Here is a 26,544-nt window from a genome sequence, read left to right as displayed (position 1 = left end):
ACAATATCCAGGCTTGGGCTGACAACTGGCAAGTAACATTTGTGCCACACAAGTGCCAGGCAATGACCACCCCCAACAAGAGAGAATCTAACCATCACCCCTTGACATTCAATGGCATTACCATCACTGAATCCCCCACTATCAACATCCTGGTGGTTACCATTGACCAGAAACTGAATTGGACTAGCCATATAAATACTGTGGCTATAACAGGTCAGAGGCTAGGAATCCTGTGACGAGTAACTCACCTCCTGATTCCCCAAAGCCTGTCCACCATCTACAAGGCACAAGTCAGGAGTGTGATGGAATACTCTCCACTTGCCTGGATGAGTGCAGCTCCCACAACACTCAAGAGGCTTGACACCATCCAGGACAAAGCAGCCCACTTGATTGGCACAATATCCACAAACATTCACTTCCTCTACCACCAACGGACAGTAGCAGCAGTGTGTACCATCTACAAGATGTACTGCAGGAATTCACCAAGGCTCCTTAGACTGCACCCTCCAAACTCACGACCACTACCATCTAGAAGGACAAGGGCAGCAGATAGATGGGAACACCACCACCTGGAAATCCCCACCAAGTCACTCACCACTCTGACTTAGAAATATATCGTTGTCCTTCACTGTCGCTGGGTCAAAATCCTGGAACTCCCTTCCTAACAGCACTGTGGGTGTACCTACACCACATGGACTGCAGCGGTTCATGGAGGCAGCTCACCACCACCTTCTCAAGGGCAACTAGGGATGGGTAATAAATGCTGGCCCAGCCAGGGAAGCCCACATCCCGTGAACGAATAAAAAAAATGTACAGACAAGTGTGTGACATAACCAACATTGGTATTCTCAGAACTCCTCCTACCCCAGCACTTACGATATCTTACAGGGAACTACTTCAGTAGTAATCTATTAAGAGTTTAAATTAAACACACAAAAATTAGGGGGGGAAGATTTATTGTTGTAAATCTTTTAACAAAATGATAAAAATCTACAGTCACGTGATACATCAGTTCAATTAGTAGAGTTTCATAATCTTTTCAATACAATACAGGTGCAAAATAACTGAAGGGAGCTTTGGTTACTTCTTTAGGTTTGTGGGTACCAGATGCTTAAAGCAGCAGCTAAATGGATGAACATACGCTATCCACTGGCAGGGGTTCACAGTTACTATGCTTCACGGTTACAATATCCCTGCCTTAGGCCTTGTCACTTATAATGGAATCTTGATAAATGCATTATTGATCAGCCACACTGTGTTCTGTTTAGACCAGAGCTTTGCTATGATAAGGATGTCGATATAAAATAGTGAATTGGGAGTGGCAAATTATAATCTATGTCTCGATCAGGTATGCACTTGACAAGACTGCAGCAAATTACCTTATCTACCAATCGTATCCCTCAAAGATATCCCGAACCAACAGGTCAAAATGATTTTCTAACATACGATGGTCTGGCTTTCAATTACTGAACTCCTGAACAAAACAAATAAGGCATTTTTGGACAGTTCTACAAAACAGGACACAACACAAGGCATGCAAAACGTACCATCCTCTTCATCTTCTGTTTGATTTCCAACTGTTCATTCTTCAAGACATTTATGATTTAAAAATTAGGCATTTAAAACAGACATTCTCTATTTCAATACAAAATACATCCATGCTAAGCAAGTGTGCACGTATGCATGCAATGCAGAACTTCCCATTGCTAAGTCAACATCAAATCAGCCCCCTTCCTCAACAGGAAGGAGATCAGCCAAGTAGTTGAACCGTTTATGGCACTGTGACCAAGTGAGTTACTTGGTTGCAGCTGTCAGATACCTCTCACTTTCAACTTCTGGAGACTAATTTCATCTCCCACCTGGGACGCATTTTGGAAATGTGTCAACACATTAATTCTCTACCCTGGGTCAAAATCCTGGAACCCCCTACTGAACTGCATTGTCAGAGTACCTTCACCATATGGGCTGCAGTGGTTCAAGAAAGCAGCTCACCACTTTCTCAAGGGAAATTAGGGATGGGCAATAAATGCTGTCCTTGATAGCAATGCCCACATCCCATGAATGAATGGGAAAAAAAAACAGGTTGAAAATAGTCAGCACAACCAATGAGTGGTGTTTTAGGGGTCAAATGCAAGTACAGCTGGGCTCTAAAAATTAGGCACTTGTTACATTAGTAAAAACAATCTTTTAAAACAGGCTAATTCGACAACCAAATATTCTCACTCTAAATACTATTCTTCACTGTGGTGAAATCGATGCTTGCATTGTAAACTGCAAATGTATACCTGTAATTCTCATATACACAGTTAACACATTCAACATTCAGTCACATTTCATTATTGAATATTGATTTCCATTCACAATGTCAAAACACATGATATCTATAATTTTATAAGTAACTCTTACTGAAATATTGATCTATTCAAATATATACTACCTTCTTAGCTGATGGATCTTACTCAGGCAAGATCTATATATGTCAACCTTACTCTAATTGAAGCCTATCTTGTCAAAAGGCCAACTGATTAGACTTACACTGTTGTAGAGTAGCTAAACAAGTAGAATTGTGTAATAATTCCTAGGACTGGTTCTAATTTATAGTTTTTAAAATCATGAACCACATAACTGAAACCACTTATGAAAGATGAAGACTTATATGGATGTTACTTCGCTTCGTTAGAAAATGCATTGGATCCATATGGCATTATGATATAGCTATTAACTATGTATTCATATGCACTCAAATGGGAAAATGCAGGAGTTCTCTTGAGTTGGAAAAGAGGCAAAGCTTTGTACACAAACATAATTCACACTGAACGTCATTTCCAGAACTCTTCCTAGTGGAAGTCACTACCTTACAGGCATTGCATAATATATCCTTATCCAAACTTGCTAAACTCTGTAGCATGTGACTTTGGGGAAGTACAGTGCCCACCCCAACCCCTTCCACAATTAATTCTCCTCGATATCCTTCTCACAGTTGGCAATTTAGACCAAGTGCCAGAGTGCCTCACAAGTTGACCACTGGCTGCTGGACCCAAAATCCATATGGTGCACACTTTCAACAAAGATGACTGCACGACAAAGAAGTGTAAGAACCCTGGATGATTTCGACCTCTCCTAGCTGAACAAGGCAGAGGTCAAGTGTAGCACCCTCACTGTTACCCTGGCTGACCATACCAGGGACTAAATTAGAGAACTTTCCAGATAATGTGGCTCACTACCACACCATGCTGTCCATTTATTCAGTGAGTCTTCAGGGAAGCCCAGCGAGGAGGGGGTGGGGGAGGGAGCAAAGAGGAAAAGCAGGAAGACCTTGTAGATTTCCAATTTTAAAAACAACATAATCGGGACTTAATTTTCTTCAGAAGATCCCGTACTTCTATTCACTTCTATTTAATCATCCTATTAAAAATTCATATACTGCATGTCAAAGATCAATAATTGTACAACACTGATTGGAGTAAGCTTGTTCTCGATCAGTCTGTCTGATTTTAAAGCTTTGTTACTTCATTAGTAGAGCAATTATGCAGCTATATTTTATAAACTGCTATAAACAGAAGTCAAAATGTAGCAGCAATAGATATTACTTTCAATGTGAAATTGTTGTTATGCCTCAGCCACACATATATTGGCAAAAGTAGAACTTTGGAATACAGAATTTACCTTTAGGGAAGTAGTGATGGAGAAATCGTACCTCATTACAGCTGTTTCACTAAGTTTTTCAGGGCGGCATTCAGAAGGTAAAAGGATCACAGCTTCAGTAATCTGCCTACCTTACTATATTACAATTTGTTTTTGTAAAAGTAAACACGGATCAAATTAAGGTTAGCTAATACATGGGTTGAATATTTTACTTGCCTGTGGCCCAAGAAATGGCGTGTGTGAGTATATATGCCATATAAGTATAAAATAACATGTAGAGACTGCTAAACTACTGGAAGACACAATCACCTACAATGCTGCAGTGTACAATTTCTGTCACTAAAGACTCAGTAAACTACAGAACATTTTCCAGCAATTTCCACACACACACACAAAAAAAAGTTCAACCCTGTAATGCTTTCCAAAGCCATTCCACAGTGTGTGCATTTCAATCTAAACTGTCTCCAATCAATTCCTTAAGAACACTGTTAATTCTACTGAATTGACAATGTTGGAACGTCATTTCCCCGTTGTAAATTTAGAGTTGTGGCTTTCACTGCTGCAGAAAGCATGCCATGCTGGTCAGTCTCGAAATCGGACAGCAATCTTAGAACAGATTGCGCTGCGGCAGCCAAGTTGCAGTGGCATTACTTCCATTCCAAAAAAAAAACATCCACAAAGGCAAGCCACAGAGAATGTTCCAGTCATTTAATAACATTTTCGTGTCCTAACAGGTCCAGACCTGGAGGGAGGGAAACAATGAAAGCATTAATGGACTTCAAGCAAAACAAAATTCAGCAAGTGCTTAATTAAATTCTTCTGGCTCGTTTTAAAATGTCCAAACATTCAATAACAAAACAAGTTCTAGACGATATTTGAAAATTGTGCCCTAAACACCGGTTTACAGATCCAACTTCATGCAACAAAGATATGCTACAGTAGACTGTGTACTGACAGCTCCAGTGCAATGGATCAGGATATGGTCAAGAGGAAGTTCTCAACCTGATAGTCCTATGTCCCTGTCACAAAACTATAATAAGTTTCATAATATTATTGTGTTTTATTGTAAAATAGGTTTATGGGTGTGAGTGTATATGATTCGGTCTGTATGATTTAATTAAATTAAGAGTCAGATAGGCAGCAAGCTTGAAATTATCAACAGTAGTTGGGAGTAAAAGGTAGTTGAAATGCTAATGAGTAAACATAGATGGGGTCTAAGCATGTAGGGTGTGAAGGAAATTTGCATTTTTAGATAAGTGAAGTTGTTTGGATTTCAAAGGGATGGTAGGATGTTTACAATTAACAAGATAAACAGGGCAAAGTTATTATGTTTATTTTTCCCAAAAGGTACTGACCATATTGGCAACATGAAATATTTTATATTATGGGAAAAGTACATTTCCAAAGACATATAGAACAATGGAATTTACCGATTAAAGAGAGAGAAACATGTATAAAGAAGGAAGGTCATGTTGTGGGGCCCAGATAAGAACTAAAAGGACACTGTAAAACAGCCTTGAGGAAGCCCCCAGCCATGCTTGCAAAAGTCTGCTGTGTTCAGTAACTAAAGTTGGAGAAAAGCCTTTGCAATTCCACTTTTGCATGGGTGTGGTAAATTTGCTGGCTTGCTATTTAAATTAATAATCTATTTTGGACTGTTGCCTTAAAGGGGGTTTGTAGTTGGGAGACAGTTTAATTAGGAATTTTGAGATTTGTTATAGTATTAAGTAACTGAAATTTTATGCTTGAAATCTTTTCTTTTATTAATAAATGTTTTAATTTAGTTTTTAAAACCTCCAAAAGGTGTTAGTGGACTCATTACCTCTGAATTCAATGCTGAAATCTTCTCGTAATAAATACAAATTGCAAAACCGTTGCAATAGCATGGCCAAGTTTCCTTTGTGAATTTGGTTCACTTGGCACATATCACCTGCCACAGCATAACAGTCCCTTATCTCAGCCATGCCCATGCAGAAAGGAATTACATAAATACCATAGGTTTCTCCACAGGAAAGTGAGCTGGGCAGTAGTGGAAGAGTCCTGGGATCAGCAGCTAGTTCACAAATCCTTCCAGCGCCTTGCCTCACCCTAAGACTACAACCCCCTTCATCCCTGCACTCTGCAGTTTTCTGGCTTGTCCACTGTGTGTTATCCCCTCTCTTCTTTCCAACATCCATTGCAGAGCCTTGAGCGGCACATCCTTGCACTCTGGAATTCTCTTTTGCCTCCCTGAATTGCTACATGTCTCAGACCTTCAAAAATCTTTCTAGTCAAGCATCTCCCTGGCTCCTCTTAACTTCAGTTGAAATAATATTCCCTCCCCCCTCCCCAACAATATATATCTTTTCGAATTGCTCCAATAACGAAAAATAAAAATAGAATACAGCCCTAATATTAAAGAATACTTAACCTCAACTAGACTTAAACATTTTGAAATAAATTTCTGTGAACAAATACAATATAGAATAAAACTGGAAAATACATATTGGTCAGTCAATATGTACAAAGAGAAAATACAAGTTAAGATATTTTGGGGGTATATATCTCACATGCCATGCCATCTTTCCTCTTTACAGATATTGACTGATCTGCTGTATATTTCAGGCATTTCCTGTTTTTTTCTCTTTTAATTTAATAATTCCAGCATTAGCAGTTTGCCATCTTATTTTGTAAAATAAACTGAAGTTACTTACTTTAACTGTACTGTCCACTGCACCCGAGAAGAGCCGTCCTCTGGACACAGCAAGGGCAGTAACACTGCCTTGGTGACGAAGCAATGTCTGTGTACAGATCATGTTATCCATACTCCAAACCTAGATAAAATTATAATTATGGACATGAGGACTGGAAACAGTGCTACATTTTAAAGAACCTAGAACATCATGAACACGCCAACATAATATATACCTGTAGTTAATTTAAAAACATGATGGAACTTTGAACACATCGGAAAGAATGAAAAAGTTAAACTTTTCTATCCCAAATGCTGTATTTATAACTTAAATTTGCTAACAATTATTGAAGTACATCAAAACTATTAACAATCTATATTAATGACTTGGATGATAGGACCAAGTGTATTGTAGCCGAATTTGCTGACGATACAAAAATAGGTAGAAAAGCAAGCTGTGAGGAGGATGCAGAGTCTGCAAAGGGATATAAGTAGGTTAAGTGAATGAGCAAAATGTTTAGCAGATGGAGTATAATGTGGGAAAATGCAAGATTGTCCACTTCAGTAGGAAGAATATAAAACCAAAATATTACTTAAATGGAGAGAAACTACAGAATGCTGCAATACAGAGGGTTCTGGGTGTCCTTGTACATAAAACATAAATTAGCGTCCAGGTATAGAAAGTACTTAGGAAGGTAAATGGAATGTTGGCCTTTATTGCAAGGGGGATGCATTATAAAAGTATGGAGGTCCTGCTAGAGCTGTACAGGGCATTGGTAGACCACATCTAGAGTACTGCATACAGTTTTGGCTTCCTTAGTTCAGGAGGAATACACTTGCATTGAAGGCAGTTCAAAGGAGGTTCACTAGGTTGATTCCTATGTGAAAGTGTTGTCTTATTAGGAATGATTGAGCAGATTGGGCCTATACTCATTGGCGATCAAGAAGAATAAGTGGTGATCCTATCAAAACTTGGGGTCTTGACAGGGTGGACGCTGAGATGTTTCCCACCCTGGGAGAATTTAGAACTAGAGAGAAGAGCAGTTCCAAAGAAGAGTAATTCGATTAAAAATGTTAATTCTGTTTCTCTTTCCACAGATGCTGCCAGACCTGCTGAGCTTTTCCAGCACTTTCTGCAATATTTTAGAACTACGGAGCATAGTTTCAGAATAAGGGGTCACCCATTTATAAAGGAGATGAGGAGGAATTTCTTACATCAGAGGATCAAAAAACCTCTGGAATTCTTTATGCAGAGAGCTGTGGAGGCTGAGTCATTGGGCAGAATTTTCGGCCTGCCAGGCGGGCGGGCCCAACCCAATCTCTGGCGGGTGGGGATCCAATCCCCACCGGAGAAGCGGGCCCCACCGCCATTTTACGTGGGCGGGCCAATTAGGGCCCACCCAGCGTGACGTCTGGTGGGAAGCACCATGCACACTCTGTGTGGGCGGAGGGGGGATTCCCCAAAAGCGAGAGTGCGCTCTATCGTGCATGCGCACAAAAGAGCGTACATCTCCCTGAGGCTAAGTGCTGCTTTTAAAAACTGTTTAAAACATTAAAAATAGAAAAAAAAAATCCTTAACATGTCCCCCTCATGTGACAATGTCACATGAGATGCGACATGTTCATAAATTACACTAAAACTTTATTAAACTGTTTAAATCCCTACATGAAACCTCATCCCGCTGGTGGATGAGGTTTCATGTTTTTTCTATTGCCCGCCGGGGCTCCTGGCCTGCCCGCCAACCTTAAGGTTGGACAGGCAGGTCCTTTAATTGTTTCAATGATCCTGTCAATGGCCTCAATTGGCCAATGACAGGTCGGCGGGCACACAGCTGAATTGGCTGTGCCCCCGCCTTCCTGAAAATTTAAATGGGGCGGGATGACGTCAGGGGTTCCGCCCAATGTCATCCCGCGTCATTTTACGCGTCAGCGAGCGGTCCCCGCCCCCTGCTCACCGATGGCAAAATTCTGCCCATTGAATATATTCAAGGTGAGACAGACAGATTTTTGAATGATAGAGGTATCAAAGGTTATGAGCAGGCAGGAAAGTGGAGTTGAGGCGAGGAGAAGATCAGCCATGATCTTACTGAATGGCGGAATAGGCTTGTGGGGCTGTATGGCCTTCTCCTGCTCCTATTTCTTATGATCTATTTTCTGAGTCAACACTTTCACAGAATATCAGATTTGATTAAAGCAGCTGATTCATCTAAAAGAACTGTACAAGAAACATTTTCCAAGAAATAGCAAGATTGTTTGTACAATATTGAAAGAGCATTCTTCTCCTATCATTGGTAGACCAACTACACACACTGTAGTATTGGTGGGTTATTGACCATTTTTTCTTTATCTTTGTAAGGATACAAAGACATTCACTATCAATCGAGTACAGTTGCATTTAGGATTATTAGAATAGAGAAGGGAACCCTTGCTATAGCCCTCAAATATCTGTAGAGCCATTTAAAGGTCTGCATCAGTCTGCAGCTGACTAAATCTCTGCTAAGCCCTGATTAGCACTTGCCTTTGTTTGATTAGCACTTGAGAGTATGAGCCTAAACAACAACTGGGAAGGCATTAGGAGGCTGTTGCATAATTAAAGGTTTCAGGGGATATTAAACCTCAAAAGTGAGGCAATGGAGCCTAGAGCTCCTTGAACTTGGTCCGACAGAACGCAGGTGCTACCCAGGCATTCAGCACTTGGGGAGTATAACTCAGGGGATTCAATAGAACTTGTCAGAGGAAGCTTAAGTCCTATTTGCAGCTAGCACCTACAATGCAGGATTACAAACATATTCTCCCACATCAAAATGCAGTATGGTGTCATTTTCTCCGTGCTTTGGTTAGTGTAAGTGGTGCAAATGCTTCATGCAAGTACATTGTTCAACTACACGATGGTACTAGTAGGAAGAATGCTGGTCGTTGGATGTCAGGAAATGGACCAACTTGTCTGCATTATTTACAGTTTCATGTCACACTGCAACTTACCCTAAGTGATCGGTCATAAGATGCACTGAAGACTTTGGTCTGGTCTGGCGTTGAAATCACAGCCAATGCATATACTGTGCCTACATGGCCAGTCAGTGTTCGAACCTGTTCTTTAGATTCTATATCCCATACCTATGAAAAGGATAATCGCAATACTCTATCAAACAAATCTTCTCAAGTACACTGTAATAAATTTACTCTTTAGGGAAGGATAATACTTACATGGATGAGATTTTCATAGGTTCCACACACAATGTGGTGGTTAGTAACTGCAATGGAGTACACACTACCACCAGAAGTCTGCAGTACATGCACACACTCTAGAGTTCTTATGTCCCAGATCTGTAAATGAAATTCAGATGTACATTACAGCGGAATAAAAAGTAGCTGTTAATATTTTTTTAAAATACAAACCTTCATTAAGCAAAGTTTGCTTAATTTCATGTCCTTATGGTCTTAAGTAAATGAATCAAGGTGGGGGGGGGGGAATAATGTAAATTATTTCAGTGAAAAACATAAGGAACCCATAGAATTTATGAGAGCAACTAATTAAATTGTTGCTGTACTACTAATTAATAAAATATTATGCTTTCAAAAGAATGAAATGCCTGATCTACTTTTGACCATTATTTGATGTATTTGACAATACAAATGTACAAATGGACACAAAGCACTCATGCAGTCAGCAAGCAAGTATGGAACTCAACTCTAATCATTACAATTCATAAATGTTAAAAGATGAAATATGCTGTAGAACATATGCTACATATCCCAGAGGGCTAGCTCCTTTGAACACTAGGTGGCTTTTGCAGCTTACCAAATAGGCTATTCTTAGCATCATCTGCAAGTAATGGAATTTCTGTAGCTATGTAATACAATTACAAAACAATACACAGCAAAAATAATTCAGCAAAGCAAAAATTATAAAGCTGTTATATATTTTAGGGCTTATACTTGGGTTTTAAGGTTTGTGTCTAATTCTGATCAGGGCGAGGCCTTTTACATAGTAATTTCCAGGAAGTGACCCCCATCATCACGAATCATGCTAGTGGAAAAATTGAACAGTGCCGCATCTGTTCAGAGTTATACATTGTTACCATAGATACAGGGGCAGTATTTGGGCTTATGAGTATGACATACAGCATTGGCAATTTACAAAGACTGCTGTTAAAGGAGGACTTGGCAATAGGATTGCATGTGCAGATATTTCCCCAAGTAATTCACAAATGAGGAACAAGTTAATATCTGTATCATCTTAGTGAAATATATAGCTGTAGGTAATACATCTCGTGTTTAACAAGGTTTTAACAGCCAGTGTTAATTCTGGCCTATAAAGGGTAAATGTAACAATTGTTAAAAAGCCCACAGGCACTGCACAGTTTCAACTTTGGTCAGTTATAGCTTCCAAAGAACAAAAACCCAAACCCTTTAGTTCTAATGTAGATATTGAAATACAATAAATAATTACACATCAGACTCTCCAAATGAAAAATTGGATCTTCTACCAATATGACTCTTGGAGGCTTTGTAATAGTACAAGGGAAGATATTAATATGTTCCATTAATTAGCCCGTTCTCAGATTAAGTTAATTCACTCAAGAGATTTCAAGGAATTTAAATGCCTATTTTCTAGTCAAAGTACCAATGTGGAACAAAAGCTACACATATCAAGTCAGCAGCTGCCACATTGTAAAGCTTACCCATTATTTAAAAAGCATTATTGATAATTCTCTTCACACAACTTGCTCAGAGCAGCCGTTATATATCTTCTGATGCATCTCCAATTGACTTGTTTTTTTTAGAAACTATGGGCAGAATTTTGCCCTCATCGGGCTGACATGGCGGACAGACCCGGGAGAGGTCGCGAAGCCAACCACCACCTGTGATCGGGCCTTGACATGAATTTCATGCTGGCTGGCCAATTAATGGCCAGCCAGCGTGAAACGTGCGCTGCAGCACTGCTGGGGGGAGTGGGAGGAGCGCAAGTGCAGAAGTGTGCGCATGCGCGGGGGTGTGTGCATTAAAAGCTCCCTAAGGCACAGAGCTGCCTCAGGGAGCTGAAGAATTTTGAAAATAAAAAAATAAAGAATTTAAAAATATTAATAACATGTTCCCTCATGTGACAGAGTCATATGAGCAGGGACATGTTAGAAGTTAGTTTGAAAATTTTTTATTTTTTTAAAAATCACTGATTGAAACCTCATCATGCCCATGGATGAGATTTCGCAAGAAATCTAAAGGTCGTTTGGCCTTTTCGCCTGCGAGAAATTTCATTTAATTAGAACTTTAATGGCCTTAACAGGCCTGTTAATTGTCGGTGGGCGTGCTGCTGACTCCTGCGCGCACCCGCTGACCGAAATATCGCGCAAATGCGCGATGACGTCGGGACGCTCACACCACGCCATTGCGCATTATTTTATGCTCGTCTGAGTCAGGCGCGCGCCTGTCTGTCTGACAAGTGCAATATTCCGCCCTATTAGAATGATTAGCCTCATGAACAGAACATATCAAAATGCGAAAACTTTATTATGTAAAAAATGAAGGGTCTAGAAAGCCAACCTTGATTGTCTGGTAAGATCCACTGTAAAGATGATTTTGAGAGGCCACCAGTGCACGCACCCAGTGATTCAAACCAGTGAGCTCTTTCTTCAGATTTAGATCTGTGCCCACTATGTCCCAAACCTTAGGAAGGAATTGCATTAAAACAAGTTATTAAAAATGGAAACTGCCAAGATATATTCTACTTTTGTACTGCCCATTATAGTATTGGTATGGATCATTTATAGGAAACCATCTGGTCTTTCACAAAGAGCAGGATTTAAACAAATTATCAAAAAGGTAGCTGGTTATGATGTACAAAAGCAAATGACAATGATGAATATCCTGTACTACTAACATACAAGAGATGCGGTCACTAACTGCAACCTTTCAATAGATTAACTACCTTAATAGCTTTGAGTGAGCCACTGAAGAGCATATTGTGAGATGATACCAAAGTGCAAACTGGATTGTCGTGCGCTCTAATGGTATTGACTTTTTGCAAAGCTGGAATATCCCAAACCTGGAGAGGGAACGATTTAAGAGGAAAAACACATCAACTCAAGAACATAAGCACAGAGCCAATCATGGGGAGGGAGATGGATGGAGAGCACAGGAGTAAGACACATTCACACAAACGGAAATTAATAAAAACCTTGCAGCGTCTTTCTAAAATGTATATTTTGTAAAATAATATGGTTGCATTTGTAATTATGTCTTTTACAAATTCAGCCGTACAAATTATTATAGACTTTTACAGTAGTTTCTATTAGTAGACTTACAATTATTGTGCAATCTGCAGAGCCACTGTACAACTTGTTCCTGTAATTCAAAATTAATAAGAAATTTGAGAGTACATGTTAATATTTTTTATTTAAAGAGTCATATCCATTAGAAAACTAAGTGCCAGCAAGAGCAACTAACATTTATGTAGCACCTTTAACAAAGTAAAATGTCCCAAGGTGCTTCACAGAACTGTTACCAAACAAAATTTTACACCGAGTCAATGTAGGTCGGGCATAGAGGAGAGTAATGAATTGGACTTGGTGCGAGTTAGGATACAGGGAGCAGAGTTCAGTTGAACAAGTTTATGGAGGGTGCAAGATGGGAAGCCAACCAGGAGACCACTGGAAGCTCAGAAGAGTATTTCAGTTGCTGACGAGCAGAGACATGGGTTAATTAGTTTAGTCTTCCCAATATTTAATTGAAATGAATTTCTGTCTGCTCATCACATTCTGTGTTGCACAAGCAGTGCAACAAATCAGAGGCAATGGAGCAGTCTAGAGAAGCGGTGGCGAGGGAAAACTGAGTATCACAGCATACATGGGGAATGTGATGTTATGTTTTTGGATGACATCAGCAAGGGGCAGTGTTTAGATGAGAAATGGAAGAAAGCAAAGAAAGATCTTTGGGGAAGTGCAGAAGCAATAGTCTGGGAAAGGGAAGACAAGCCATTGTCTGGCTATGACTGGAATAAACCAGGCAAGGGCAGCTTTATTCTTCAAACAGACTTGTGAAAACTTTGCTACCAAATTACATACCCTTGAATGCACAGAGCCAAGACTATGCCATCATGTCCTTCAAGAGTCTTCTGGCATTTGTATGTAGTACAGGTATCCCATACCTAAAACAGGTGTCAAAGATCAATTCTTAGCCTTAAATACTGATAAAGCGACTTTATTTTATCAATATAAATTACAAATTAATCCTTAAAATTCAACAGCCATTAACAGCCCTCCACTCAACACATGGGATGAAAATTGCTTTGCAGTACTAACATATGAATGCTTAACATGCTCATATGAACTTCTGCGTCTGCCATTTTTTAAAAAACTAATAATCTGTTTAAACACATTAATATATCTGTTAAAATAGCTGAGAAAGCAATTCATAAGTTTTTTCAAATATTGCCCAACATCCTGTCCTCCTTTGTGAAACAACTTGAGACATCGTCATTAAACGCACTATCTTACAGCAAAACTTCATCTCATTATTGTATGAAATATTCAAAGTCTATGTGGTTAAGATTTGATATTTTTATGAAATGAGTATTTTTTATTACAATATAAAACTAAATATACTGAAGCACAGCTTCTGGTGTACTTTTTCAGGAGTTTGTTGTTAGAAAAAGTACATTAGATGGTAGGTTTCAAAGAAACCTTTCAAAGTTACAGAAGGTGCAATTCACTATGCAATTTGGAACACTCAAGAGAGCCACACACTAAGGAACCCAATAATTTAAATGTGACAATTTAATGAACAGTTTTAAGTTCACCAATTTGACAGATAGCAACTTGCATTAATACAGTAGCTTCAGTATGGAAAATGTCCCAAGTTGCTCCACTGATGTTGAACAATAATTGAAACGAGAGAGCTTGGTTGAAAAAATTGTTTTGAGTCAGCTTTTAAATTGGGGAGAAAAGTAGCAAGGCAGTGAGGTTTAGAAAAATTGTAGAGCTGAGACTGCTAAATGCAGCAGAATAAGATACACACAGAATTCTTAGAAAAGACAGTTCCCCAAATTGTACCCAGAGTGTGAGAATAGGATGGTGAAAAATTAGATAAACTTTTATTTTGTTGAAGTGCTTTGTAGAGAGACAATACAGTATAAAGTGCTCAGCTTCTAAACAGAGATTCAAAAACACACCTTGATAGTTTTATCTGAAGAGCCACTAAAGAGCAGGTCACCAGTAGAGTGGACACATAAACACCAAACTGGACCCTGGTGGCCCACAAAGGTACCTTTGCACTTAAATATTTGCTGAGGGTCATAGGCTGAAAACAGAATGAAACAATATCAACATCTGGGTGACAAGAGGAATGGGGGTTTATAGCAGTATTATTTATTGAAAACAACCATATTGCAATACTTTTCATTAGGAAATTACTGGACTTCCTCTGCAGATCCACTTTACGTTAGTCAGCATTCACCAAGTGAACAGAAATTACTTTTGCAAGTGTCTGCACTTTGAAAGAAAGCATGGACTGAATTTTTAAGAGAAGTACTTACAACCCAGGATTCCCATGTTTAACCTGGCATTGATGTGCGAAAGTTCATCCTATAATAAAATGAAATTTGCATTACTATCGAGTTACACAATAGCATATTGCAATAACATTCTGACACATAATGGTTTGGACATTTAAAAAATCATTTATGTAGGTCAAGGGAATTGAGTCATATTTTTGTATGTCTCAAAACTATACTGAAGTACACTTTAACATTTTGAACTGATCTTTAAAAAAAAATCTCAGTGCCCCAGCTTGAACCATCACTGCAAAATACACTCAAGATTTAGAGTGTTTCTTTCTGATTACAGACAATTATCAAAGCACTAGAAGGCAAAAAAAGAAAAATGCATTGTGATATGGAAACATTAGAAACAAGGCTTTTTGCCCATCATGGGTATTTACAACACCTGCATTCTGCTTTGAAATACAAATGCTGGAATTGAATCAATGTCAAATGCTTTCAAGGACAAATCAAATGGTTCTATTTTATTACACTGTATTGCAGTATTCACAAGCATAGATGTGGCAAAGCTGCAGCGATTTCCACACAATTTACCTTTCAAAGTGGCTTCGAAGCTTTCTTCTAAGTAGTAAAATGTGGATTATGCAAGTTTTCTGCATTTACAGAGCACATACTGAAGAAGCCAGATCAAAACTGTGCTATGGGAGTGTGATAGACTGGCATTATCAATCAAAAGCACTGAGGAGGTCTACACTGAAGGTTTGATAATCCACCTACTAGGAACATAGGAGCAGTAGGCCATTCAGCCCCTCAAGCCTGCTCTGCCATGTAACTAGACCATGGGTGATGTTCTACCTCAACGCCATCTTCCCACACTATCCCCATTGTCATTGGTATCTAGAAATCTATCGACCTCTGCTTTGAACATACTCAATGCTGAGCCTCCACAGTCCTCTGGTAGAGAATTCCAAAGATTTATCACCATCCGACTGGAAAAATCCTTCCTCATCTTGGTCCTAAATGGTCTACCTCTTATCCTGAGACTGTGTTCCCTGGTTCTAGAACTCCAACCAAGGGAAACATCCTTCCTGCATCTATAGCCCTCTTTTGAACACTTCAATGAGATCACCTTGCATTCTTCTAAACTCTGGAGAACACAGACTCAAGTCTTCTCAATCTTTCCTCATAGGACAACTCTGTCAAGCCCGGGATTAATCTGGAGAACCTTCATTGCACTTCCTCCGTAGCCAGTATATCTTTCCTTAGGTAAGGAGACTAAAACTGCACACAATGCTCCAGGTGTGGTCTCACCAAAGCTCTATATAACTGCAGCAAGACTTCCTTATTCCTGTTCTCAAACCCCCTTGCAATAAAGGTTACATACCATTTGCCTTCCTAATTGCTTGTTGCACCTGCATGTTAGCTTTTAGTGATTTATGAACAAGAACACCCCGGTCTCTTTGGACATCAACATTTCTCAATCTCTCCCCATTTAAGAAATAGTTATTGAAAATCCTAATTGCTTTGATTTTAAATTACAGAATCTGTAAATGAAACATAGCCTGGTCTCAGTTAAATAACTGCAAACAAGTTGTCATGGATGCAGTTTTTCATTTAAGTCGTTCAAATAAAATAATTTTCTTAAGTGTTGTCCTTGTACAACATTTTAAGTTACAGATGTGTCTTACAGTAAATGCTATCATAAACTGAACTGTAAATATATTACAGTGGCAGAAGCAGCCTACGTGCTTAAGGAGTAGTCTTGTGCACAACCACAATGAAAATCCAGGACAACAGATATAGTTCAGAGAAAGTAAAGAAGCTGCATTTAATTGCTGTGCCCAAAAAATAAAAAAGTCAAATACATTAAGTCACAAAATACCCAATTCCCACGAACAAACTTGACTGGTCTTAGCTTTGCGTGATGCATAGGCTGTTAGACAATTTTAGGAAATAGGAGCTGAACACATACTGTCCTGTTTTACAACGATACTCTAAATGTGTTTTTGAACTCCATTGCTGTGTACTACTGCCAGCAATCTCAAGACTATCAGGATGTGCCATCTGTACAATGTGCAGAAAACAAACATCCTCGTTTCCCAGAAGTAAGGCTTGTCTGACAAAGGCAAATAAACTCAAGAGCTGCAGCCACATTAAAGAGAACCAACATCTGGGTTGTAAAGTAGTATTTGAAATCCCAGCTACAGCTTGACATCAAGAAACAAACTTCACAAATCTTACACTTAGCATTGAAGCATCTCTGCGGAACTCCATTAGATCCTCACTGAGTTTACTTTGGTTCTCATCCAAAACATCTGAAACAATAGAATTCCATCAGTTTCAATTCCCAGTCCACAATAATTAATATGTTCAACAGTCCATTATAAACAGTTACAAACCTCATGTAGCCAGCTCATTGCAAAAGCTCTAACCTAAGGAAACAGTTAACCCTTGCAGTACTGAATGTGCCTTGCAACTTTCAATATACATTCTGGTTTTCAACAGGTGGCTTCTCTCAGGCTACTGGCACAATGGGCAGAATCTTATGGCCCCGTCACGGTGGGAGCAGGGCTGTAAAAAAAAAAAGGCCACTGACTTTGGCAGGACCACAAAAATCCAGCCAGCAGGAGGGACCATAAAATTCTGCCCAATAAATCGGATTGAATTGGCTTGATGACGAACAATACACAGAACACTTACTTTCTAAAAGGTACAGGACACCTACAATTTTGTCACGGTCCTGGTCTGAATAAGAATCTACTTGATATTGACTGTGTGCAAGCCACTGGACTCTTATCATGAAGACATAATTCCAATTTTATCCCCATGTAGAGGCCCTGCGTCCCTTGTGGCCAAGAAATAGTCTGCTTTCAGGCTATCCTGTGCAAGGGGAGATGATGGAGTGGTGGTAATGTCACTGAACTAGTAATCCAGAGTCCCAGCCTAATGCTTTGGGTACATGGGTTCAAATCCCACCATGGCAGATGGTGGAATTTAAATTCAATTTTAAAAAAGTCTGGAATTGAGAAGCTAGTCTCAGTAATGGTAACCATGCTAACTGTAACCAATCTAGCCTCAGTAATGGTAAAATTTGCCATCCTTACCTGGTCTGGCTTACATGTGACCAAACCCACAGCAATGTGGTTGATTCTTAACCACACAGGGCAATCAGAGATGGGCAACAAATGCTGGCCTTGCCTGTACCGCCCACATCCCATGAAGGAATAAAATAGCTACATGAGTGTGACTAGCACAGGGAACTCAGCAAAGCATCTCATCCTAGTGAACTAACACAATGTGCCGTACCAAAAAATTAACCATTCAATATTTAAGTTGGCTTGTTTCCTTTCTTGATGACAGTTAAGGTTTTTGAGACCTTTCAGACCTTTCTCATTTGCCTTTTTTCCCTTGGAGGACAGGAAAATGTCATTTATTTTGATCTGTTCTTCTACATTGCATAAAAATTGAAAGTCTGAAATGTAAGCGTCTATTAAGGGCTAAGAGCAGCTGCTCAAGCAATTAGAATTAGACTTGACATATTGATGAATATTTACAAAATAAAATAAAATTACTGAATACTTATAGCATTTATAATTCTGAATCAACACTGGTGCACTATTTTGGTGCTGAAACATTACTGCATGTCAAAGAATTAAAGACAGAGGCTGATGCTGAGCATCTTTAGAACTCAAAACTTTATAGTAATTCTCAGACAATTGAGATGGATGCAAAGGGTTTCTATGTTTTGCTTTATTAAAAACTCCTGGTAGTTTTACATACCAAACTTTAGCTCCAGAGACTTCTCCAGCTGGTCAAGTTTCTCAGACAGCTTCCCAAGCATTGATCTAAGGAAGGCAATCTCCTGGTCTTTTTGAGCCAGGCCGACTTGCATTTCATGAAAGCGATCATCAGTCTGCTGCAGAAACTCCTTCAGGCCCTCAAACTTGCACACCTCCAGGTGGGCTTCATAGGTGTCCTGATTCCCAACGAATGTGCATCTGAGTCAGGGGGAGGTAGAAAGGCAGGGGACAAAAATAACAGGCAAATCAGTTATTAATCAACAACTCATTAGCTTCTATCCAGTGCATTTACAGGATATGATGCTGCTGTTTTTCCCAAATATTTATTTATCTAATTACTATTTATTAAATTAAGAAAAGTTTGTTTTGGCTGCATAAGAATTTTAACATTAACAAATGAAAGCAGGAGACAATGGGTGTTCTGCTCTCCTTTGCAATATTCTATGAAATTAAAAGAGCCACTGCAGGAATATATGACATCAAGAGAAGGGAGGCGTAATTATAGGTATCTTAGCACACTTCTCAGAATTATCTCAAAGCAATGAATTACTTTGAAATCTAGCTGCAGTTGTTATACAGGTGAAAGTAGCTAAGTTTTTGTACAAAGCAAGCACCCACAAACAGCAAATGTGACAAAAGACTAGTTCATTTACTTTTAATGGCGATAGTTAAAAGGAATAATGTGGACTAGAGCACGAGAAGAACGCCATTCCTTGCCTGAAGCCGCAGGTTTGCTAATGGCCCTGGAACATTGATTAGGTAGAACATTGGGTTGTGCTATATCTGATATAGGGGCATGTAATGCTGATGCTGGCAGACAAAAGTGGTAAAGAGATCTTTTTCTCACCAGTGATTTTACTCACCTCCAATATACTAATAATTACTCTATTTATAAATGAAAACTCAAACTGTCTGTAAAGGATAGGGCTCGAAGCTATAAAGCCATCTCAGTGAGCAATAAATGACAGTGGCCAGCCCCCACTGAAGCAAAAGAGATTTTACGACAGAGACAGAGGGCAGAATTTTCTGCCTGTCGGGTGGGCGGGCAGGCCCAACCCAATCTCCAGCGGGCGGGGAGCCTATCCCCGCCGGGGAAGCGGGCCCCACTGCCATTTTACGCGGGCGGGCCAATTAAGACCCGCCCAGCATGACGTCTGGCAGGAAGCGCTATGCGGAGGGGGGATTCCCCAAAAGCGTAGAGTGCGCTCTTTCGCGCATGCGCACCAAAGAGCGCACATCTCCCTGAGGCTAAGTGCTGCCTCAGGGAGATCGCTTACACTTTTAAAAATATGAAAAATTGAGAAAAAAAAAATTCCCTAACATATCCCCCTCACCGGTAGATGAGGTTTCATGTTTTATCTATTTGCCGCTGGGGCTCCTGGCCTGCCCGCCAACCTTAAGGTTGGACGGGCAGGTCCTTTAATTGTATAATTGACCCTGTGAATGGCCTCAATGGGCCACTGACAGGTCGGCGGGCCCGCAGCTGATTTTGCTGTGCCCCCGCCTTCCTGAAAATTTAAATGGGCCGGGATGATGTCGGGGGTTCCGCCCGATGTCATCCCGCGTGATTTTACACGTTGGCGAGCGGGCCCCGCCCCCTGCTCGCCGACGGCAAAATTCTGCCCAGAGGCTCTTCAGACCGGTGTGTATGTCACTCTTCACAATAGTAAACGATGAAATCATGAAATGAAAATGGCTCTGTGCACGATTTGTACACTGTATAAAACCAATTAAATGATATTACATGTAATTTACTGCATTCACTTTGCAAACTAGTTATTTTAGAGATTAGTGGAATAAAACACTAAGGGGAGAATTTCCCCTCATTGGGGGTGGGGTGGGAGAGTGGGAGCAAACCTGACTGGCACCCCGATCAGGTCCGCGCAGCCATTTTACATGGGCAGGCCAATTAAGGCCCGCCCAGCGTGACTTGCGCCCGGAGGCGCTGCGCGCTCCCTGTGCGGGCGGGGGTTCTCTGAGTTGGGACCTGCGCTCTTTCGCGCATGTGCACGAAAGAACGCAAAAATCTCGCTGAGGCACAGAGGTGCCTCAGGGAGATTAGTTTAAGGTTTAAAAATTTAAATAAAGAAAAGAAAATAAAATATTTTAAGACATGTCCCCTCATTGTCACATGAGTTGGGATATGTCAAGGAACACTAATGAAAAAATGTTTTTAATTTATAAATCCTTCATGAAACCTCATCCTGCCTGTGGATGAGGTTCCATGAAAAATGCGAAGGCCGCCTGGGCTCTTCACCTGCCCGCCAACCTTAAGGTTGATGGGCAGCTCAGTTTATTACTTTAATTGAAATTTAAATGGCCTTTGAGTCAGCTACGCACCCGCCAAACTGAAAATCTAAATGACATGCAGTGACATCGGGATGCCCGCCCACCGTCACCCCGCATCATTTTACGCCTCGGCAGCGGGCCCCACCCCCACTCGCCGAGCCAAAAATTCTGGCCTAAAAAGTTTCAGATAATGAAATTTCATAGCAGAGTTAAAAAAAAATGAGCAAGTGAAGAGGTGACATTCTAGGTAGAAGGTAATTAGCCATCGTCCACATTGGACCATAGGCATCTCTCTCTATCAGAGAGAGACAACTGGTTATATAGCTTGAGGGGCACCGGTCTGCATCAAGCATGGGTCAGGCAAGGAGGCAGGTCCCAAGTCTACCTCAGCCAGAACGGGAATTGAACCCGTGCTGTTGGCATTATTCTCAATCATACGCTAGCCATTTAACCAACTTAAGCTAACTGGCCCAGGTGACATAGTGCAAAAACATTAATACTCACCCGTACTTGGAGTGAGGACATTTGATGTGTTCACATTCTTTAAGATGAGCATCAAGATTCATTTTTAACAGCGGTGGACAGTTTGGGTTGTTAGGACAACGAACTGGCCGGTAATCACAGCTGCCCTCATGGTCTCTGCAGAAAGAGAACTCATTGTAACAAGATTATTTTATTCATACACTTCCTCTTTTGGGAACAACTTTGTTCATTATTTGTAGCATTATCAAGTCATTTTACAAATTTGCTACAAAGCATTTATTGAGGAAATGTCTATTTTGTATCAGTACTGAGCAATTTGATCTGGATGCTAAATTCAAACATGATCTCATTACCCAGGAGCTAATTCACTGCACTTTACTCACATAAGGTCTTCAGTTACAAAGTAGTTATTTCATGCACTCTATTTCACTCAAAGCAGGCTTGTCCAACCCATGGCCTGTGGGCCACAACCTGGTCCCCCAAGCCTCTGTATCTGGCCAATCGAACTACAGGTAAGTTCAATGAAAGATTCTGCAAGGAGCTGCTCCTCCAATCACAAGTCGTTTCTCTTCCCACGTCAAGATGTATGGCTTATCTTTGTTTTCACAGCATGCACTCTCTCTGCCTTTGGCCATGGTCTATCTCTCTCCCTCTCTCTCACCCTCATCCTCCTGCGTGGGCACCAACCCCCCAAAGGAGCACAGTGGTCAAGATGATGGAGCGAGCCATGGAGGACACGGGGGTCAGTAGGGTCACAGCAATGAGTCCATCCAGCCCCCTGTCCAGGGCAGCTGGAGTCTCAGACAGGGCAGAGAGGGGAAGCTCATCTCTTCATAGCATCCTGAATACCTCCTCTGTAAGATGTACAAACCTCCTGGGCCCGGGTGGGGTGTGAGCGAGCGAGCAACAACCACGGGACTGGCAGTGAGCTGGACACACACACACACCCTATCCTCTTCCTCCTCCGTCCCCAAAAACCTATCCACAAAGCAGGCCAGGAGAAGAGGAAAACCCAGGCTGAAAGGCAACTCGTTTCTGATCCCCGCTTTTGTATGAATTCCACCGAGGCCAGCTCAGAGAATGTGCCACCAGAGGCAAACGCAAGGTCAGTGTTAGTTAAACCCAACTCCTTAGTTCAGCCCTGGTCTCCACCCCTTCTCTGGTGAGCAGGACTTGGGGGCTAGTCTGTCTCTCTAGCTCTGCTTTTTAAAAAAGGTGAAAATGGTTTTATTGATTAACTCTGCTGCTTGGCACATTTTAATGGTCACCCTAACTAATTACACTTTTTAAACAATTATCACTTTATCGCTTTTTTTAAATTCATGTTTAACTTTGTGCCAAACTTTATCTTGCTGAAATTTGCTCATTGGATGCTTGAGTGAGAGAAACATTGAAATGTGGCACCTCATGCGAAAAGGTTGGATAAGCCTGACTTAAAGCTCCTTACAAAAAGATGACGGCGCAATTTAACAATCAACGAGAAAAAGCGCAAGAGAATTTGACACGAAAATTGAAAAACAGTAGAAAATTTATTAGATCACAATATAAAGAATCCCTTCCCATCTTCCCTTAAACACATACTTCATGGGGCAGAATTTTTTGTCCCGCGGGCGAGCACGTGCCCAGCCCGAACGGGAGCGAAATAGTGGGCGATGATGTCAGGTGAGCGTCCTGACATCATTACGCACTCTTGCATTTGTATAGCACCTTTCCTGTCCTCGCACTTTTGGTTGGCGGGCACGCGCGAGAGTGCGCAATGATTTCGGGACGCTCGCCTGACGTCATCGCCCACTATTTCGCTCCCGCTTCTGACCCCCGCTTTTGTATGAATTCTGCCGAGGCCAGCTCGGAGTATGTGCCACCAGAGGCAAACGCAAGGTCAGTGTTAGTTAGTTAAGAAACCTATTAAGGCCCTTAAGTAAATAATTAAGCTGCATTTTTCACTGCCTGTTGAACCGTTTGCTTGGCGGGCGAATAGGCCAGGCGGCCTTTGCACTTTTTACCAAACCTCATCCACGGGCGGGATGAGGTTTCCAACGCTTACCAAAAAAACAATTAAAACTTTTTAACATCCTTTTTCACATGTCCCTCTTCATGTGACGGAGTTACCTGTGGGGACATGTTTATCTCATATGTAAAAGGTTTATTTTTGTATTTAAAATCCGTCAGCTCCCTGAGGCAGCTCTTTGCCTTCAGGGAGCTGTCAGTGCGCACTCCCCCCACGCATGCACACACTTCAGCGCTCACGCTCCTCCCGCCCCCACCCCAGCAGTGCTGAGGCTATTAGCGCGCCTTTCAAGCTGGCTGGCCGTTAATTGGCCAGCTAGCATGAAATCGCAGTCGGAGCCCAATCGCAGGCGCTGGTCGGTCTCGTGACCATTCCCAGGCCCACCCGCTGCAGGGAAAATCCTCCCCATAGTGTCAAATAGATCATTTAAAGCACATGGTATCAGTCGTTGAGCTAAATTGAGATGCCCCCACCCAAGATTATTAGATTAAATATGATTTCAGTGACCTCTGATCCACAACTACAGTGTTTAACACTGATTAATTACCTGCACTGTGCTAGAAATGGAAAGATAGACAATCCAATTTCAAACGCTTGGTCTCAAGTGCAGGAATTTGATATTCCCTGGCAGATTGAATCTTGAATAGCGGGCTCTTTCAATCTGCTATTGTTTGAGACACAGCTTTGCTTTCTCGGGGAGACTTTTCCCCCCCAAAAATCATTGACTGTAGTAGTGAAGAATTGTGATTTGCTAGGAGAGAAAGAGGGAAGCAAGAAGAGAAAGGGGGAATTTGCATTTGTATAGCACCTTTCCTGTCCTCAGGATCACCCAAAACAATTCACAAGGAGAATGATTGTGCTTCAAAGTCACTTTGTTGCATGTAAACACAGCAGCCAGTTAGCACTAAGATCTCGGAAACAAACAAGGTGAAAGATCACTTCATTCATTTAAGTGGGAGGTTTCCCTGCTCTTCCTCAAAGTTTGACATAAAATTATTTATGTTCATCAAAAAATGCATACAGAACTTTGGTCTTCATTTGAAGGACAGCAGCTTCCACAATACAGCAAGCCCTCAGTACTGCACTGGAGTACTAGATGCTGAAGCTCAGCAATGGGGCTTGAACCCACAACCATCAAATGCACGATATGAGACTCGAGCAAATACTTGGACAGCGTGTCTAACACCCTGTCACACTAGATCATTCATGGGGGATATTCTCAATTATGCTAGAAATCAAAAGCAGTACCGTGAAAGTTTATTTTTAAGAATGCATTTTACATCAATGAAGATCCATTTACATCTGCAATAAATGTTCAAACTGGTTTGGTAGGAGTCGAAGCCCTTGAGCTAATTAAAGTCTTCATGCTCTGATTCTAAGTCCCCGCTGTTAAGTACAAAAGGCATGGGAATATTGATTACAGCGCAGCTAGTTAAGAATTACCGCCATTTTTGCACAGTTGTGTTCCGAGTCTCAAAAAAACATGTGGTATCATTTTAAAGTTAATTTTTAACGTGAATTAATGTCCACTGAGCAGCCAATTGATGCACATAATTACTTTGTTGTCTACTAATACTCAATATCTATTAACAGACTGGGACATCCTTTATGGATGGCTTTTGGAATAGATACAATGTTCAATATGCACCAGAGTCAGCTTATCCAAAGAACCAGATAGTGGCCTACAAGACAGTAAGACATGAAGCCGGTGAATGGCAAGCTTTTCAACTAAGGTATGAGAGACTGTATATAGTCCAAAGAGATGTTGCCTCCTTAGGAGGATGATTTCAAGCATTGGAAAACATTTTCTTGTAAATCGTTAGGATGGATAAAAACCGTATATGCCCCAGATAAAGTGTTACAGTTCTGGAGGGGAATTTGCCCAGCTTAAAAAAGAATAGTCTGCAATCACATTAATCAACTGCAAATTGTAGAATCTTGCTGAAAGCAGTGTGTTAAATCAGTTGAGTCAACAAATGCATCCATTTAAGAAGCTGAAGTATAACTTACTTTCTACCACTCAATTTAACAGTGAATGGACATCCGCGTGGGTCAACCTCGAAGGCCCCTGGTTTTCCATTTGAAGCTGGCCGGCAGCCATATTTACAGTGGACAAACAACTCTCCAATCTGCTCAGCTACAGCTATGTTATTAACTACAACTGTCAGCTTTGCATTGTCAACAGGGCACTTTTCTGAGAACACAAAAATATTTTATTAAAACCAGGCAGCAATATTTAGGACAGTGCTGCACTGCAGTGTATTTTTATTTAGACTCTGCATAACAATTTTTTTTTAAATGTAGGACTTCTGAACAATAAACTACTGTGACAGTTGTTAATATTTATGTGCTTGTTTTGAAGTGGTTTATAAATTTACAAGGCTTGAAACAATTTTTATGATATGTCTTCAGTGAAATGTTTTATGAACAGTACATAATGTTGCACTGATCACTGAACAATCCCTGTAAAAGGTATGTGATTACTCTGTGAAAAATTTCATGAAGTACGGTACTTTGGTACACAAAAACAGAAACTTACCAGATGTTAAGGCGCACCTTCTACAAAATGTGTGCTATTAGAAAAAATGAAATACCAGTGTTACTAAGTGCCATTTTAAATCACTGCAAGAAAGATTAACAAGAATTGGAATGTGTGGATTAAACTGGTTCAGACCAGCAGCATGTTTTGTGTACTAAAGTTGATATACTGCAAGGGTTTCCTTCCTGTCCTGATCAAAAAGAAACAATAAATGCCAACTCTCTGTAAACAGGGTGACCTCCTCCAACCAGACATCCATGATTCACTCATATTACGATAAAAACTATGAACAATTCAAAGTCGGCAAAATGTGGAACTTATTCCCCTGCATTGGCTACTAGAATGATAACTGCAAGCTTCATTTTTATGACATGTAATTACCTCCCCTTCCTAACACATGCAGCTGCACAGTACACTGAAAATATTTGCCAAACTTGGACATCATGTCCAGCATGCCTACTTCCTGCTGAAGGAATTTTCCATGCTAACAAGCAAAATTCACAGCTTCCTGAGTGAGAGCTTTAACGTTGCATAGCAAACAAGGAGACCATTTTGCAAGTGATATTTCAAGATAAACTGGAGAACTAGCAATAAAGCCATTTTGCATGCAGAAGC

The 26,544-nt window shown here is 40.6% G+C and overlaps 1 protein-coding gene across 9 annotated transcripts in view; it reads right to left on the bottom strand.

The window, feature by feature from the left end:
• Nucleotides 1–943: 943 nt before the first annotated feature.
• traf7 (TNF receptor-associated factor 7) overlaps nucleotides 944–26,544 on the bottom strand; it is a 67,588-nt gene continuing 41,987 nt past the window's right edge. For 7 of the 9 annotated variants that reach the window (XM_078558894.1, XM_078558898.1, XM_078558895.1 and 4 more), the window contains 15 exons: nucleotides 25,930–25,963; nucleotides 25,401–25,584; nucleotides 21,404–21,538; nucleotides 18,591–18,808; nucleotides 17,052–17,125; nucleotides 14,847–14,895; nucleotides 14,484–14,611; nucleotides 13,378–13,460; nucleotides 12,619–12,658; nucleotides 12,243–12,359; nucleotides 11,858–11,980; nucleotides 9,521–9,640; nucleotides 9,299–9,430; nucleotides 6,339–6,458; nucleotides 944–4,387 (listed from right to left, as the gene is read on the bottom strand). In XM_078558894.1, coding sequence (XP_078415020.1) covers nucleotides 4,373–4,387; nucleotides 6,339–6,458; nucleotides 9,299–9,430; nucleotides 9,521–9,640; nucleotides 11,858–11,980; nucleotides 12,243–12,359; nucleotides 12,619–12,658; nucleotides 13,378–13,460; nucleotides 14,484–14,611; nucleotides 14,847–14,895; nucleotides 17,052–17,125; nucleotides 18,591–18,808; nucleotides 21,404–21,538; nucleotides 25,401–25,584; nucleotides 25,930–25,963 — 1,572 coding nt within the window. In that variant the 3' untranslated portion in view covers nucleotides 944–4,372. The remainder of the gene's footprint in view (nucleotides 4,388–6,338; nucleotides 6,459–9,298; nucleotides 9,431–9,520; nucleotides 9,641–11,857; nucleotides 11,981–12,242; nucleotides 12,360–12,618; nucleotides 12,659–13,377; nucleotides 13,461–14,483; nucleotides 14,612–14,846; nucleotides 14,896–17,051; nucleotides 17,126–18,590; nucleotides 18,809–21,403; nucleotides 21,539–25,400; nucleotides 25,585–25,929; nucleotides 25,964–26,544) is intronic. The other 2 variants (XM_078558897.1, XM_078558902.1) reach the window with 1 other exon arrangement.

The sequence above is a fragment of the Cetorhinus maximus genome, chromosome 15 (assembly GCF_964194155.1).
Source record: "Cetorhinus maximus chromosome 15, sCetMax3.hap1.1, whole genome shotgun sequence".
Lineage (NCBI taxonomy): Eukaryota > Metazoa > Chordata > Chondrichthyes > Lamniformes > Cetorhinidae > Cetorhinus > Cetorhinus maximus.
Note: the sequence above shows the minus strand (reverse complement) of the source record. Positions and strands in the feature narration are given on the sequence as shown.